This window comes from Lolium perenne, unplaced genomic scaffold, assembly GCF_019359855.2.
Source record: "Lolium perenne isolate Kyuss_39 unplaced genomic scaffold, Kyuss_2.0 unplaced23, whole genome shotgun sequence".
Taxonomy (NCBI): Eukaryota; Viridiplantae; Streptophyta; class Magnoliopsida; order Poales; family Poaceae; genus Lolium; species Lolium perenne.
Genome location: NW_027248981.1, coordinates 270,165 through 287,951, shown reverse-complemented (window position 1 = coordinate 287,951; position 17,787 = coordinate 270,165). Strand labels below are relative to the sequence as shown.

At 41.6% G+C, this 17,787-nt stretch overlaps 1 protein-coding gene across 1 annotated transcript; it reads left to right on the top strand.

Annotated features, from left to right (window-relative positions):
• The first annotated feature begins 598 nt into the window (after window positions 1–598).
• On the top strand, window positions 599–5,491 carry LOC127326458 (fimbrin-5). The gene is made up of 15 exons (XM_051353313.2): window positions 599–896; window positions 998–1,222; window positions 1,321–1,494; window positions 1,592–1,839; window positions 1,950–2,121; window positions 2,925–2,963; window positions 3,109–3,183; window positions 3,260–3,376; window positions 3,631–3,842; window positions 3,972–4,121; window positions 4,193–4,392; window positions 4,488–4,645; window positions 4,727–4,823; window positions 4,933–5,024; window positions 5,122–5,491. The coding sequence occupies exons 2-15, from the start codon at window positions 1,136–1,138 to the stop codon at window positions 5,308–5,310; spliced, it is 2,010 nt and encodes a 669-aa protein (XP_051209273.1). The 5' UTR covers window positions 599–896; window positions 998–1,135; the 3' UTR covers window positions 5,311–5,491.
• Window positions 5,492–17,787: the final 12,296 nt, after the last annotated feature.

The following is a 17,787-nucleotide window of genomic DNA, read 5'->3' as shown; positions in this document are numbered from 1 at the left end:
GCGATGATGTTTTCCAAATCGCAATGCATCGTCGCACCGCGAGCAAAACCGTGCTACGTCGCTGTGTATCAGTTTCCAAGAAAAAATATTAACAAAATATATAATATTTTTTGCGAGATTAGGAAAAATCCGCACATTACTCAAATAAAACAGTTCATATTATCTCATAAAATAAAATAGAAAAAAGGAAAAAAATAAACAATAAAGCACGTGTAGCTTAACCATCTAGCTTAGCTTATTACTTGCTGATCGATGCAGATTTGTACACGTGATATAGTAACACTAGTACTACTCGCCACGGCAGGAGCATACTGTCCGATTGATCGATAGAGCCCTACTAGCTAGTGCGCGATTTGTTTTTAATTCGGCGAGGAGTCAATTGAAAGTACACCCAGGAAGTAAGGAGCTGCAGGAAATAAATGTGCCAGCCCAGAACGCGAAAGGGTGTGGAACGAAAAGGTACGCGTAGTCAGGATAACTGACGCCATAGGCGTCAAATAGGTATCACCGGCTTCAAGCATGGACACATGCCGTCTTCCGTGTTTTCTACCCAAAAAAGAGGGGAAAATAGAGATGGTGCTCTGCCGTCGTCTCCATGGGAGAGGAGGAGGATGCAGTGAGTTCATGGAAGCTTCAGGTTCTAAGATTGGCCATTCGCTTTGCTATTATAGGCATCTGCATGAGACCAAGAAATGCTCCACCTTTTTTAGCCTCTCCCCTTTTCTTCCTATGGCTCTCTGTAATCCAACCACACGTCCGCTTTGCCACACGTCGCCTTCGCTTCGGATTAGCCGGGAGCAATGCAGACGGAATGAATAGTTTGGGAGGATTTCTCAAGGAAGGAAGTCAGGAACAAACAAGATCAAAATCTGTCGAAAGAAATTTTCCTCACAAAGGTTGGTGATGACATATTTGGGGGTATTTTTCCTGCAAATATATATAACCCTACCGATTTTGCCCCCTTTCAGTCTTGATGCATTTATTTGCAAACATGCAGAACTGTTGAGAGGTTAGTGGCGATTAATCCTAGCAATTGATGATCCTGGTCGGATTATCTTAATTCTAAGTCTTCAACAACTGCCAAATTGGTGTGACAAGTAATTTGGCACAAGAGGGAAATTGAACTTGGGAAGCAATGTCTAACTTCTTTGGTGTTCTTGTGTCCGATCCATGGCTCCAGAGTCAGTTCACACAAGTGCAGCTCCGAACGCTGAAAACAAAAGTAAGCATTTGTGGGACAACTTTTCATGCATTTGGAAATTATATTATCTTCTACAATTGTGTAATCAAAATTCTACCTCATATGTTTCACTGTAATAGTTTCTGTCCGTGAAGAAATCGGATGCCGATAATGTAGCTATTAAAGACTTGCCGCCGGTGATGGAGCAGCTTAGGGGCCTTCATGAGGTTCTATCCGAGGAAGAGATCAGGAATTTTTTGAGCGAGTCTTACCCAGACATGAACCAATCAATAGAGTTTGAGCCGTTTCTTAGGGTACAATTGACCATCTTTGCTTACTTTCTATTGATTCTGCATTTTCATGTGCGTAAGACATAATTTCGTTGAATATTGCAATCTTGGAATTTGTTAGGAGTACTTAAATCTCCAAGCAAAGGGGACCAGCAAAGCTGGAGGCAAAAAGAAATTGAAGGGATCTGTGTCATTTTTGAAGGCTTCTACTACTACTCTGATGCACGTCATTAATGAGTCTGAAAAAACTTCTTATGTGAATCATATCAATAATTTTCTGGGAGAGGATTCTTTCCTGAAAAACTTCTTGCCATTGGACCCTGAATCAAATGATATATTCAATCTTGTTCGGGATGGTGTACTACTTTGGTGAGATTTTCTTCTGATTCTCATATTCTTCTAGCGCTGCAACACTTCTTCATATTAATTTATTACAATAATTCGCTAATGGCAATTATTTCCTTACCTTATACAATCAGCAAGTTGATCAATGTTGCTGTTCCGGGCACTATAGATGAGAGAGCAATCAATACTAAGAAGGATCCTAATCCATGGGAGAGGAATGAGAACCACAACCTTTGTCTCAACTCTGCAAGGGCCATTGGCTGCACTATTGTTAACATTGGGACACAAGATTTGATTGAAGCTAGAGTATGTGCTCTATGTTAATATTGCATCAGTAAAGTTTATTATGCAATTCATGCTGGTATGAAGAATTCAACTCTATATGATTTTTCCAGCTGTTCCTATCTAGTTTTGACGTAGTAAATCAGCATAGAAGTGCATATCTTGAAATACAACTTACACAACTAAAACGTTTATCAAATGAATGTTCGGGGAGTGTTCCATGTCAAGACCCTTAGTGTGTTCTTTATAGGTATTTACCGATTCTCGGACAATGAAAAATGTTTTCACTACTAGAAAAACACATGCGCTTTGCTACAGATAAGAAAATATAACTGGTCGTGTTCATTCATTGCTGTCGGCTCGATCTAGTCGACAGATCACGTACTTTTGAGTTTAGGTTAGGCTGATTGCCTCAGTGTTTGTGCTCGGCCTGCGGTCTTAGACCGCAGCTTAGGCTCCACAGTCGCACCTGTTTTTTTTTTTTGCCGGAAAAGGGTATATCCGAAGCCTCTTCATGACAGCCACACCTAATTAGCTAAATTATTGTTAGATATTTTTGGGGCTGTTGTTAAATTATTTTGTTACGAAAATGCTTCATTTTTAGGAAGGTGGAAGAGGCATGGTGCACAGTAAGCCGGTTTATTTGTTTGTTATAAGTTTAGGATGGTAGAAAAGTTAGATATAGATAAACATCTAAGCTTGGTAAGACATACTATCAACAACTCTCATTAATATAATAGTGAAGATAAACATGAAGACGACTCAATTTATCATTACTGAATCATTTACATTGCTTTACGACTGAAATATTTTTTGTTTTTTCGCAGCCTCATCTTGTTCTTGGTTTGCTATCGCAAATCATAAAGGTATGTGTTATTAACCCTTATTACTACGTTAATTACTAAATAGGTCTTGAGCAACATATTATAACTAGAACAGTGATGGACGCTACATGTACTGCAAACATCTCCGGTGTGTTCTTTCTAACATGTTTATTCGGACTTCTCCTAGATACAACTCTTAGCTGATTTGAATTTGAAGAAAACGCCACAGCTGTTGGAGTTGTTCGCTGATGATAATAGCAAGGTTTGAGTCATGAAGGACTTGTATCATGTTTGTGCACTGACAAAGTCTTGATAATTATTTTATATGATTAATACAGGAAGCAGAGGAGGTTGTTACCTTAGCACCAGATAAGATGTTGCTCAAATGGATGAACTTTCATATCAAGAAAGCAGGGTACAAAAAAACTGTTACAAATTTCTCTACTGATGTTAAGGTACGTATATCATACAGTATCATACATGTACATTATACTTCATTGTAAATGTAAGGATGACGCAGACTTGAACAACGCACAATCTGGAGAATATTTTGTTTCACATTGATATAATACTATGAATTTTATGGCATGCTTATGTAAGACTATTAGATCTTTGATATGTCCACGACATTTTCAGAAACTCTGTCACAGAATGGCGACATCTGTTCTATATTTGATTCATTCTCTTGTACCTTCTGATGTATTTGCAGGATGGTGAAGCGTATGCTTACCTTCTCAGCGCCCTTGCCCCTGAGCTTAGCTCGACGACTATGATAGAAACTACAGATCCTAAAGAAAGGGCAAAGAAAGTACTTGAAACTGCTGAAAAGCTTGAGTGTACAAGATATGTAACATCTAAAGATATTGTTGAGGGTTCAGCAAATCTCAACTTGGCATTCGTTGCACAAATATTCCAGCAGAGGTACACCTGTTATCTATGTATTAAAGCACAAACAATCCATAGCTTCTTTATAATTGTGGAAATGTTGATGATCCAAAGCATTTCCCCAAGTTTAGTGCATAGAGTGAAGTAATTACAAACTTTGTGCAGAAATGGTCTATCAACGAACACTGTGGCTCCTGTCCAAGATACTCCTGACGATGTGGAAGCATCTAGGGAAGAGAGAGCATTTCGCTTGTGGATCAACAGTCTTGGAATTGCAACTTATGTCAATAATTTGTTTGAGGATGTTAGGACTGGGTAAGTTCCATTTGCAGCAGCTTTTTTTGCCTTGAAACATATTTTGCTATCTTACAGAAGTTCATTTACAGATGGGTCCTGTTGGAGGTGCTTGACAAAATTTCTCCAGGATCAGTTAACTGGAAGCAAGCGTCAAAACCTCCAATCATCATGCCATTTAGGAAGGTGGAAAACTGCAACCAGGTTATAAAAATCGGGAAGGAGTTAAAATTTTCTCTTGTAAATGTAGCAGGAAATGATATTGTTCAGGCAAACAAGAAACTAATTCTAGGTATATCCTACATATGTTTCAGTTGATTTATTTTTATTTTTATTTTTATTTTATTTATTTTCCATTATATGCTGTTTTCAAATATTCTTTTCCAGCTTTCCTGTGGCAACTCATGAGGACCAGCATCCTGCAACTGCTAAAGAACTTGAGATTCCACTCTAAAGACAAAGAAATTACAGATTCTGACATTCTTATATGGGCGAATGATAAGGTCAAGGAATCAGGCAAAACATCCCATATTGAAAGCTTCAAGGTTCTTAAATATTTCACATTTCTGTAAGATTTAGTGATCTCTTCAAAGGCACAGTCTTAAGCACTTGTCTTAATTTTCTAGGATAAAAGCATATCCGATGGTGTGTTCTTCCTTGAGCTTCTAAGCGCTGTTAAGCGTACGGTTGTTGATTGGAGTCTGGTCAAGAAGGGGGAGGATGGTGTGTACCTTTCCGCTGTTTGTGCATCATTCCGGAGTCAATATGAGATTTCCGTTGTATTACCTCTCCATGCTTCATGATTCTGTTCTCATTAGTTCTGTGGCTGCAGATGACGAGAAGAAGTTGAACGCAACATACATCATAAGTGTCGCCAGGAAGCTCGGGTGTACCGTATTCTTGTTGCCAGAGGACATAATGGAGGTAGCTTATGAAAATATATTTGTTAACCTTAGCTTGACCTCCATTCGATCAGACAAAGAACATGCAGTAACTTCTACTTTTGAATTGTCTGTGTCAGGTAAATCATAAGATGATTCTTACTCTTACTGCAAGCATCATGTACTGGAGCCTGCAGAAGCAAGGGCCTTACGAAGGTGCTGGGTCAGCAGCACCACAAGAAGTTCTTCCAGAGGAAGAAGAAGAGGTGGAAGAGGAGGAGGAAGACGAAGAAGAGGAGGTTGAAGATGGTGTAAGTTTTGGTATGTAGTTGTTCTACTCTTTGCATGCAAATGGACAGCTAGGAAGCTGTCTGCTTTGCTTACTAGATAAAGGTCCTGCACAATTGCCCGACCCAAAGCTTGTGCAAGATACTCCAGTTTCTGTAATTGAAGAGTGTCAAATATCATATCCTCTCTCTGTATCTAAGTGTTTTGTCATCCTTCTTCGTATGCCTATGCTAAAAGCATCTCAAACAGATGCCTTACTTTTGAGCATCATTTTTTTTTTGATTTTACTGCACCTTTTGGTGTTTTGGGGACGAAATTGGCTGTGGCTTATCCAGATGCCTAAAAAACTGCTCGTATCTGACAACAGCTCTTTGCACCTCAATCAACCCTGCTGCGACCGCTTGTCCCAACCCTCGCCATTTCTGGTGTCGTCCGTTTGGCCGCTGCTCGCCGGAGGCTAGTCCTGCTACCCGCGTCTTTTCGTGCACTTGTTGACACCTAGACAGGAACAGTAGGCTGCCCGTCTTCTCAGGCCCATCCACTACCAGCAATGCAATTGGTAGAATCTAGGGTTCTATCAGGACGGGGGCGTAGATTGTAGGGGTGGAAGTGCTGCGAGCGAGAAGAAGAGAGGCGGCGCCGGCGGCAGGGCGCCGTCGCGGGCGCGCGTGGAAGGCGATGGCTAGGGTTTGGGGCGGCGCGGCAGGAGAAGGCCGATTCCTCTGGGAGTCGACAATAATGATATTGATTATTGCTTGATCGATCTAGTCTATTACAACTTGTATTTATAAGAGAACTGCGAAACCCTAATCTGCTAACTGGGCTAAGCCCCTAACTAGGCCTGGCCGGTTGGGCCAGTGGGCCCCCTCCGGCGGTAGACCAGGCCGGTCATAACATCTCTCCCCGCCTGCGCAAACAGCTCGTCCTCGAGCTGGTAGTCTGGGTAATGCTGCTGGAACTCCTCGCGTGGTTCCCAAGTTGCCTCCTCCTCGGAAAGGCCCTCCCACTGCACCAACAAGTGCCAAACATCACGACGAAGCTGAGCGCGGAGCACCTTGGCCGGGCTGGGCAGCAGACGACCCTCGGCCGTCGGCGGAAGTGGTGGAGTGGCCACCGGCGGAACACCGCGATAGGGGCTTCAGCTCCCACGTGGAAGACGGCGTGAATGCGGGCCCCCTCAGGCAACTGAAGTCTGTACGCCATGGTCCCAATCCGCTCGACGATGACGAAGGGCCCCGCATAGCGCGGACCAAGTTTGCTCTTGGCACGCGGGTCGAGGGACTGGTGAGAGCGGTGCAACAGGCGAAGCCACACCCAGTCACCCACCGCATACTCAACCTCGCGGTGACGCCCGTCATAGTAGTGCTTGGCGACCTGCTGAGCTTGGACAAGACGCTGCCGCACCTCGGCCAGCATCTCGTCGCGGGTGCGGATGAGCTCGCCAGCTGCCTCCGTCCGCGCCGTCGCTGGATCCACCGGTAGAATAGGTGGTGGTGGCCGACCGTAGACCACCTCGAATGGCGTAGCGCGCAGGGCGGAGTGGTAGGAGGTGTTATGGACGAGTACTTTGGCAATTCATAATAAGATAAATGCAAGTAAAGTCATCTAATAGTTATGTCAATCATGAAAAAGATACCAACAAAGTAATAATAAGCATCATGAAACATATCTATCAGCAGGATTGCAATGCTCGTAAAAAGATATGATAAAGTGGTATCTCGCTTGCCCATATTTGTACAGCAAAACATAAATGCCCAGGCACCTCTGAATTTCATGGAAAGACTAGAAGTAAAGATTATCAAAGATAAAAGCATCAAAGTTATACCACAGTTAACTAGATTCTGGGACAAACATATTACAGTAAGAATGACAATTATGCTCTCAAGAAGGTGCTCAAAGAAAGGATGGTGACTCATCATAAAAGTAAAAGATTGACCCTTCGCAGAGGGAAGCAGGAATTAACATGTGCTAGAGCTTTTCATTTTTAAAACAGAAGTAAAATTGTTTTGAGAGGTGTTTGTTGTTGTCAACGAATGGTAGTGGGCACTCTAACTACCTTGTCAACCAGACTTTCAAGAGCGGCTCCCATGAAAGACGTTATCTCTACCAGCAAGGTAAATCATCCCTCTTCTCTTTAGTTTACACATGTATTTTAGTTTTATTATGAATGACACTCCTCCCAACCTTTGCTTACACAAGCCATGGCCAACCGAATCCTCAGGTGCCTTCCAACATTCACATACAATGGAGGAGTGTCTATTTGCAAATTAAGTTTCTTACTGATAAATCAGGGAAAAACATGTGAAGAGAATTATCGATGAAAGTTAATTAATTGGGGCTGGGCACCCTGTTGCCAGCTCTTTTTGCAAAATTATTGGATAAACGGATGTGCCACTAGTCCATTGGTGAAAGTCTGTCAGGAGTAAATGACAAGGTTGAAAAATGAAACACCACATACTTCCTCATGAGCTATAAAACATTGACACAAATTGAGAAGTACTTTGAAGGTTTTAAAGGTAGCACATGAAAATTTACTTGGAATGGTTTGAAATGCCATGCATAGGTATTTATGGTGGACACTTTGGAATAACTTGGTTTTCAGGGATTTGGAAGCACGAGCAGCATTCCCGCTCAGTACAAGTGAAGGCTAGCAATAGACTGGGAAGCGACAATCAAGAGAGCAATAACTGTCATAATCATGCTTGCGACAAAATAAAATTAACGGAGACATAAAAGTAATACGAGAACTCTGAAGCAAAGTAAGTCATCGAGGCTTAATTGACTTTTGTTTTTCAGTCATATGCATGCGTGAGCATGTGCCAAGTCAATTCAAATGAATTATTCAGAGGAGGATACCACAATGTCATACCTATATATGAATAAAACAATGCAAGCAAATATTTATGACATGCTACTCATTATTAATAAATTGGAGCTAAACATGAGAGATCATGAACTACTAGAATTTCATTAAATGACATATACCTCACATGAACCAACTAAGCATGCTCACATGAATGAGTATATGTACAAAAATGAAAACAAATAGAGTTCATACCAGCCTCTCACCATAGTCGAGTTGTCGTAGATCGTCATTATTGTCTTTCACTTGTGTGGCTTGAATAATATGAAATGAAAACCAAGCTCCAACCACCGGAGACCGCTGAACTCCATAATAAACTTTACAAAACCGAAGAAGAACAACAAATATTTTTGGTGTTTTTGAATTGGAAACAAGAACGAAAGTAAAATCTTTTTGGATTTTCTTATAGCAAACCAACAATAGTAAATAAACCAAAATAGGAACAAGAAACCAAATAAACAAATGATAAAGAGAAACAACAAAAATATTTTTGGTCTTTTTGTGTTTTAGAAAAGAAACAAAGCAAAAACAAGAGAATGAAAACTAAAAGAGTCACACAAACACAAGGTGGCATAAATCCGTCAAACTTGACAGCAGTACAGTAATCATTTTTTCTAAAAATCTTCTGCTCTTCAACTCGAAAAGTGCTCAACTAATGAAAGTTAGATGATAACCTGGAGAACATGTACAAAAATTGGCTGCTCAAAATAACGTTCTGGCTATGTTTAGGATTTTTTTTAGTATCAGTCCAGAATCTGTTTTTTAGACAACACTTCCCCAAATATCATCTTCCTCATATTAGAGGCAACTATCGGCACACAAATGAAATAAAAAGGTAAAAGTAAAGGTTACTACAGTAGTAACAACCTTCAAAAACTAAAATAAGAGCCTACCGAAATAAAAATAACCAAAAGAGAAACAACCAAAAGAAGCGAAACAAGTATATACAAATGACCGGCAATTATAATATGCAATGAATGAGTGATGCCGGCATACCTCCCCCCAAGCTTAGGCTTTTGGCCTAAGTGGAGATCAATCTCACGGTGCCCATGAGGTGGCACCTCTGTAGTATGATAAAGAAGGAGCATGTCCTTGGTACATGCTGGAGGACGCACCGGGATATGTGACAGTGTACCCGTCGGAGGGCTCGGCGTCCTCGGAGTTGTTCTGCTGGTGAAAGCCAAGTATCCTCAGCTGCTCATCCACCTCCTCCTTGGAACGCGACCACGGCTTTCTGCGAACACTGAACAAATCGGCCTGCGGCAAAGGGATTTCCCTCTCATCCCCGTCAATAAACAACATTCTATAGACAATATTTTCTAAATTAGAGTCAGTTGTGACAAATTGGTGACACTTCATAGCAGCAATATCAAGCTTAATAGGAGTTAATTTCTCATCACTAGGATCAATAGAAAAACCTAGATATGCAACAATACGTGAGGCAACAATTCCTCCATAAATAGGTCCCTTACTAGCTAAGCGACGAGCAATAAGAGCACCAAGATGATAAGGAGTACTTCCAGTAAGTGCAGCAACCAGAAAAGCAAGATGATAACAAGAAATGTTGCTAGTGTTCTCCCTACCAATAATGCTAGTAGCAAGATAGTAAGTGAAATATCTAATGGCAGAGAGCTGAATGTTCCTTATCTTGCCGCGCTGAATGGTGCGGTTATCATCGTTGGTAACTTCTCGATAGAGTTCCGTCAAAGCTTTGGGGCGGTTCTTGATGTCTACGCACGCTTCTATTCCTGTAGAAAGTGTTGGGCTTCCAAGAGCAGAGGTTTGTAGAACAACATTAAGTTTCCCTTAAGTGAATCACCCAAGGTTTATCGAACTCAGGGAGGTAGAGGTCAAAGATATCCCTCTCAAGCAACCCTGCAATTACGATACAAGAAGTCTCTTGTGTCCCCAACACACCTAATACACTTGTTAGATGTATAGATGCACTAGTTCGGCGAAGAGATAGTAAGTTGCAAGTGATATGGATGAATATGAGTGGTAATAACAATCTGAAATAAGTATGGCAGCAAGTAAACATGCAGTAGAACAGTAAATAAACGGTGATTCGATATTTGGAAACAAGGCCTAGGGATCATACTTTCACTAGTGGACACTCTCAACAATGATCACATAAATAAATAACTTCTCTTCACTTGTGCTACTTCTCACACTCTCTTGTTGGATAACAAAAACCATTCATTGTGTAGGGCTACAAAAGCACACCTCAAGCCGGAGTAAACAAGCTCCACAACATCCGGAGTTCATATTTAAGTAACCTCTAGTGTGCATAATAGACCGTTGCAATTTAGACCGAGTACTAACATAGCATACACACTGTCAACAATAGCTATGAAAGGGGGAATATATCGCATCAATACTATCATAGTAATAGTTAACTTCATAATCTACAAGAGATTACAATCATAACATACGCCAAGTACTACATGATGCACACACTGTCAACATTACATCATGGAGGAGGAATAGACTACTTTAATAACATCACTAGAGTAGCACATAGATTAATAGTGATACAAAGCTCATGATCACATAAAGATCACAACATGGGAGAGAGAGATGAACCACATAGCTACCGGTAGAGCCTTCAGCCTCGGGGGAGAACTACTCCCTCCTCATCATGGGAGACAGCAACGGCGATGAAGATGGTGGTGGTGTCGATGGAGATGACTCCGGGGCCAATTCCCCGTCCCGGCGGAGTGCCGGAACAGAGACTTCTGTCCCCCGAATTGGAGTTTCGCGATGGCGGCGGCGCCCCTGGAGTCTTTCTGGAGTTTCGTCAATTGGTGTAGGGTTTTTACGTCGCGAGGGATTATATAGGCGAAGAGGCGGTGCGAGGGGGTGCCTGGGGGTCCCACCCCATAGGGCGGCGCACCCCCCCTGATACGTCTCCGACGTATCGATAATTTCTTATGTTCCATGCAACATTATTGATGATATCTACATGTTTTATGCATACTTTATGTCATATTTATGCATTTTCCGGAACTAACCTATTAACGAGATGCCGAAGGGCCAGTTGCTGTTTTCTGCTGTTTTTGGTTTCAGAAATCCTAGTAAGGAAATATTCTCGGAATCGGACGAAATCAACGCCCAGCATCCTATTTTTCCACGAAGCTTCCAGAACACCCGAGAGTCGCCAGAGGGGGGCCACAGGCCCACCAGGAGGGTGGCCGGCGCGGCCTAGGGGTGGCCCGCGCCCCCCTATCTCCTCGCCGCCTCTTCGACCCTCTGACGCCGCCTCTTCGCCTATATAAAGGTCCTCGACCTAAAACCACGAGACGAAAAAGCCACGGTACGAGAAACCTTCCAGAGCCGCCGCCATCGTGAAGCCAAGATCTGGGGGACAGGAGTCTCTGTTCCGGCACGCCGCCGGGACAGGGAAGTGCCTCCGGAAGGCTTCTCCATCGACACCGCTGCCATCTCCACCGCCATCTTCATCACCGCTGCTGTCTCCCATGAGGAGGGAGTAGTTCTCCCCCGGGGCTGAGGGCTCCGCTGTAGCTATGTGGTTCATCTCTCTCTCTTTGTGATCAAGTTGAATATCATCTATGTGCTACTCTAGTGATGTTATTAAAGTAGTGTATTCCTCCTGCACGGTGTAATGTGGACAGTGTGTGCATCGTGTAGTACTTGGTTTATGCTATGATTGTGATCTCTTGTAGATTGTGAAGTTAACTATTACTATGATGGTATTGATGCGATCTATTCCTCCTTTCATAGTGTGATGGTAGAAGTGTGCATGCTATGTTAGTACTTGGTTTGGTTGTGTTGATCTATCTTGCACTCTAAGGTTATTTAAATATGAACATTGAATATTGTGGAGCTTGTTAACTCCGGCATTGAGGGTTCGTGTAATCCTACACAGTGGTGTTCATCATCCAACAATAGGGTGTAGAGTAGTCCTATTATGTGATCATTGTTGAGAGTGTCCACTAGTGAAAGCAGGATTCCTGGGCCTTGCTTCCAAGCATCGAATCTCCGTTTGTTTACTGTTTTGTTGAATGTTTACTCGCTGCCATATTCCATTCAGATTGCTATTATCACTCATACTCATCCATATTACTTGTATCTCACTATCTCTTCGCCGAACTAGTGCACCTATACATCTGACAAGTGTATTAGGTGTGTTGGGGACACAAGAGACTTCTTGCTTTGTGGTTGCAGGGTTGCTTGAGAGGGATATCTTTGACCTCTTCCTCCCTGAGATCGATAAACCTTGGGTGATCCACTTAAGGGAAACTTGCTGCTGTTCTACAAACCTCTGCTCTTGGAGGCCCAACACTGTCTACAAGAATAGAAGCTCCCGTAGACATCAAGCACTTTTAAAGGCGCCGTTGCCGGGAGGAGGAAAGGTAAAAGGCACTCATACTTCGGTTCAGTGCTGATGCTTTTCTGGCGCCATTGTGTTTGTGCTCGAAGCTATTTCCTTTAGATCCTGCAATTGCAACTTTTTGTTTCTTGTTTAACACTAGTTAGGCATAATGGAAAACAACAAAAATATGAGAGATCTTTATGAACTTTATCTTGAATTAGGACATGATGTGTTTGAAGAGAGAATTAAAAAACCCATGGAACTTTATATGCATGCTAATGGGAATGTTATTAATATGAATGCTTTGAACACTATTGTTGCTAATGCTATGGAAAATTCTAAGCTTGGGGAAGCTGGCTTTGATGAGCATGATCTTTTTAGTCCCCCAAGAATTGAGGAGAAAATTTACTTTGATGATACTTTGACTCCTATATATGATGATTATAATGATAGTAGTCTTTTGTTGCCACCTGTTATGGAGGAGAAATTTGATTATGATTACAATATGCCTCCTATATTTGATAGCTACTTTGTTGAATTTGCTCCCACTACAACTAATAAAATTGATTATGCTTATGTGGAGAGTAATAATTTTATGCATATGAACCATGATAAGAATGTTTTAAGTGATGGGTATATTGTGGATTTCATCAATGATGCTACTGAAAGTTATTATGAGAGAGGGAAATATGGTTATATGCATCTTAATAATATTAAGTTTCCCCTCTTTATGTTGAGAATCTTGAAGTTACTCGTGTTTTATCCTCTTATGCTTGTCACTTTGTTCTTCATGAATTCATTTGTGTACAAGATTCCTCTGCATAGGAAGCATGTTAGGCTTAAATGTGTTTTGAATTTGCCTCTTGAAGCTCTCTTTTGCTTCAAATACTATTTCTTGCGAGTGCATCATCAAAACTGCTGAGCCCATCTTAATGGCTATAAAGAAAGAACTTCTTGGGAGATAACCATGTGTTATTTTTCTACAGTAATTTGTTTTATATTTGTGTCTTGGAAGTTGTTTACTACTGTAGCAACCTCTCCTTATCTTAGTTTTGTGTTTTGTTGTGCCAAGTAAAGTCGTTGATAGTAAGGTTCATACTAGATTTGGATTACTGCGCAGAAACAGATTTCTTTGCTGTCACGAATCTGGGCAAAATTCTCTGTAGGTAACTCAGAAAATTATGCCAATTTACGTGAGTTATCCTCAGATATGTACGCAACTTTCATTCAATTTGAGCATTTTGATTTGAGCAAGTCTGGTGCCTCAATAAAATTTGTCTTTACGGACTGTTCTGTTTTGACAGATTCTGCCTTTTATTTCGCATTGCTTCTTTTGCTATGTGGGATGGATTTCCTTGTTCCATTAACTTCCAGTAGCTTTGGGAAATGTCCAGAAGTGTTAAAAATGATTGTGTCACCTCTGAACATGTGAGTTTTTGATTATGCACTAACCCTCTAATGAGTTTGTTTCGAGTTTGGTGTGAAGGAAGTTTTCAAGGGTCAAGAGAGGAGGATGATACACTATGATCAAGAAGAGTGAAAAGTCTAAGCTTGAGGATACCCCGGTGGTTCACCCCTGCATATTTCAAGAAGACTCAAGCATCTAAGTTTGGGGATGCCCAAGGCATCCCCTTCTTCATCGACAAATTATCAGGTTCCTTCTCTTGAAACTATATTTTTATTCGGTCACATCTTATGTACTTTACTTGGAGCGTCTATATGTTTCTTGTTTTTGTTTTTGTTGAATAAATGCTTGTGTGGGAGAGAGACACGCTCCGCTGGTTCATATGAACACATGTGTTCTTAGTTTTTAATGTTCATGGCGAAGGATGAAACTGCTTCGTTAATTGTTGTATGGTTGGAATCGGGAAATGCTACATGTAGTAATTGCTAAAATGTCTTGGATAATGTGATACTTGGCAATTGTTGTGCTCATGTTTAAGCTCTTGCATCATATACTTTGCACCTATTAATGAAGAAATACATAGAGCTTGCTAAAATTTGGTTTGCATAATTGGTCTCTCTAAGGTCTAGATAATTTCTAGTATTGAGTTTGAACAACAAGGAAGACGGTGTAGAGTCTTATAATGTTTACAATATGTCTTTTATGTAAGTTTTGCTGCACCGGTTCATCCTTGTGTTTGTTTCAAATAACCTTGCTAGCCTAAACCTTGTATCGAGAGGGAATACTTCTCATGCATCCAAAATCCTTGAGCCAACCACTATGCCATTTGTGTCCACCATACGTACCTACTACATGGTATTTCTCCGCCATTCCAAAGTAAATTGCTTGAGTGCTACCTTTAAAACTTCCATTCTTCACCTTTGCAATATATAGCTCATGGGACAAATAGCCTAAAAACTATTGTGGTATTGAATATGTACTTATGCACTTTATTTCTTATAAGTTGCTTGTTGTGCGATAACCATGTTCCTGGGGACGCCATCAACTACTCTTTGTTGAATATCATGTGATTTGCTATGCATGTTCGTCTTGTCTGAAGTAAGGGATATTTACCACTAAAATGGTTAGAGCATGCATAATGTTAGAGAAGAACATTGGGCCGCTAACTAAAGCCATGATCCATGGTGGAAGTTTCAGTTTTGGACAAATATCCTCAAATCTCATATGAGAAAATTAATTGTTGTTGAATGCTTATGCATAAAAGAGGAGTCCATTATCTGTTGTCTATGTTGTCCCGGTATGGATGTCTAAGTTGAGAATAATCAATAGCGAGAAATCCGATGCGAGCTTTCTCCTTAGACCTTTGTACAGGCGGCATAGAGGTACCCCTTTGTGACACTTGGTTAAAACATGTGCATTGCGATGATAATCCAGGTAATCCGAGCTAATTAGGACAAGGTGCGGGCACTATTAGTATACTATGCATGAGGCTTGCAACTTGTAAGATATAATTTACATAACACATATGCTTTATTACTACCGTTGACAAAATTGTTTCTTGTTTTCAAAATCAAAGCTCTAGCACAAATATAGCAATCGATGCTTTCCTCTTTGAAGGACCATTCTTTTACTTTTATGTTGAGTCAGTTCACCTATCTCTCTCCACCTCAAGAAGCAAACACTTGTGTGAACTGTGCATTGATTCCTACATACTTGCATATTGCACTTGTTATATTACTTTACATTGACAATATCCATGAGATATACATGTTATAAGTTGAAAGCAACCGCTGAAACTTAATCTTCCTTTGTGTTGCTTCAATGCCTTTACTTTGAATTATTGCTTTATGAGTTAACTCTTATGCAAGACTTATTGATGCTTGTCTTGAAGTACTGTTCATGAAAAGTCTTTGCTATATGATTCAGTTGTTTACTCATGTCATTTACATTGTTTTGATCGCTGCATTCATTACATATGCTTACAATAGTATGATCAAGGTTATGATGGCATGTCACTCCAGAAATTATCTTTGTTATCGTTTACCTGCTCGGGACGAGCAGAAACTAAGCTTGGGGATGCTGATACGTCTCCGACGTATCGATAATTTCTTATGTTCCATGCCACATTATTGATGATATCTACATGTTTTATGCATACTTTATGTCATATTTATGCGTTTTCCGGAACTAACCTATTAACGAGATGCCGAAGGGCCAGTTGCTGTTTTCTGCTGTTTTTGGTTTCAGAAATCCTAGTAAGGAAATATTCTCGGAATCGGACGAAATCAATGCCCAACATCCTATTTTTCCGCGAAGCTTCCAGAACACCCGAGAGTCGCCAGAGGGGGGCCACAGGCCCACCAGGAGGGTAGCCGGCGCGGCCTGGGGGTGGCCCATGCCCCCCTATCTCCTCGCCGCCTCTTCGACCCTCTGACGCTGCCTCTTCGCCTATATAAAGGTCCTCGACCTAAAACCACGAGACGAAAAAGCCACGGTACGAGAAACCTTCCAGAGCCGCCGCCATCGCGAAGCCAAGATCTGGGGGACAGGAGTCTCTGTTCCGGCACGCCGCCGGGACGGGGAAGTGCCCCCGGAAGGCTTCTCCATCGACACCGCTGCCATCTCCACCGCCATCTTCATCACCGCTACTGTCTCCCATGAGGAGGGAGTAGTTCTCCCCCGGGGCTGAGGGCTCCGCTGTAGCTATGTGGTTCATCTCTCTCTCTTTGTGATCAAGTTGAATATCATCTATGTGTACTCTAGTGATGTTATTAAAGTAGTGTATTCCTCCTGCACGGTGTAATGTGGACAGTGTGTGCATCGTGTAGTACTTGGTTTATGCTATGATTGTGATCTCTTGTAGATTGTGAAGTTAACTATTACTATGATGGTATTGATGCGATCTATTCCTCCTTTCATAGTGTGATGGTAGAAGTGTGCATGCTATGTTAGTACTTGGTTTGGTTGTGTTGATCTATCTTGCACTCTAAGGTTATTTAAATATGAACATTGAATATTGTGGAGCTTGTTAACTCCGGCATTGAGGGTTCGTGTAATCCTACACAATGGTGTTCATCATCCAACAAGAGGGTGTAGAGTAGTCCTATTATGTGATCATTGTTGAGAGTGTCCACTAGTGAAAGCAGGATCCCTGGGCCTTGCTTCCAAGCATCGAATCTCCGTTTGTTTACTGTTTTGTTGAATGTTTACTCGCTGCCGTATTCCATTCAGATTGCTATTATCACTCATACTCATCCATATTACTTGTATCTCACTATCTCTTCGCCGAACTAGTGCACCTATACATCTGACAAGTGTATTAGGTGTGTTGGGGACACAAGAGACTTCTTGCTTTGTGGTTGCAGGGTTGCTTGAGAGGGATATCTTTGACCTCTTCCTCCCTGAGATCGATAAACCTTGGTTGATCCACTTAAGGGAAACTTGCTGCTGTTCTACAAACCTCTGCTCTTGGAGGCCCAACACTGTCTACAAGAATAGAAGCTCCCGTAGACATCACCCCCCCTCTAGGCCGCGCGAGCCTATGGTCTGGAGGCCCTGGGCCTCCTCTCCGGCTCCCCTTCGGTGTTCTGGTCCGTCTCGGTGAATTAAGATGTTTGGCTTTTGTTTCGTCGAATTCTGAGAATATTGCCCGAACAGCCTTTCTGGAACCAAAAACAGCAGAAAACAGGAACTAGCACTTCGGCATCTTGTTAATAGGTTAGTTCCGGAAAATGCATAAAATCATTATAAAGTGTGAGCAAAACATGTAGGTATTGTCATAAAACTAGCATGGAACATCAGAAATTATAGATACGTTGGAGACGTATCAAGCATCCCCAAGCTTAGTTCCTACTTGCCCTCGAGTAGGTAAACAATAACAAGGATAATTTCTGAAGTGACATGCTACTTACATAATC

Excerpts from the sequence above, each read along its gene's own strand:
- LOC127326458 (XM_051353313.2), top strand. The coding sequence starts at position 1,136 with ATGTCTAACTTCTTTGGTGTTCTTGTGTCCGATCCATGGCTCCAGAGT. Across the intron at positions 1,223-1,320 it reads TCCGAACGCTGAAAACAAAA|TTTCTGTCCGTGAAGAAATC; the intron begins GTAAGCATTTGT and ends TCACTGTAATAG. Across the intron at positions 5,025-5,121 it reads TGCCAGAGGACATAATGGAG|GTAAATCATAAGATGATTCT; the intron begins GTAGCTTATGAA and ends TGTCTGTGTCAG.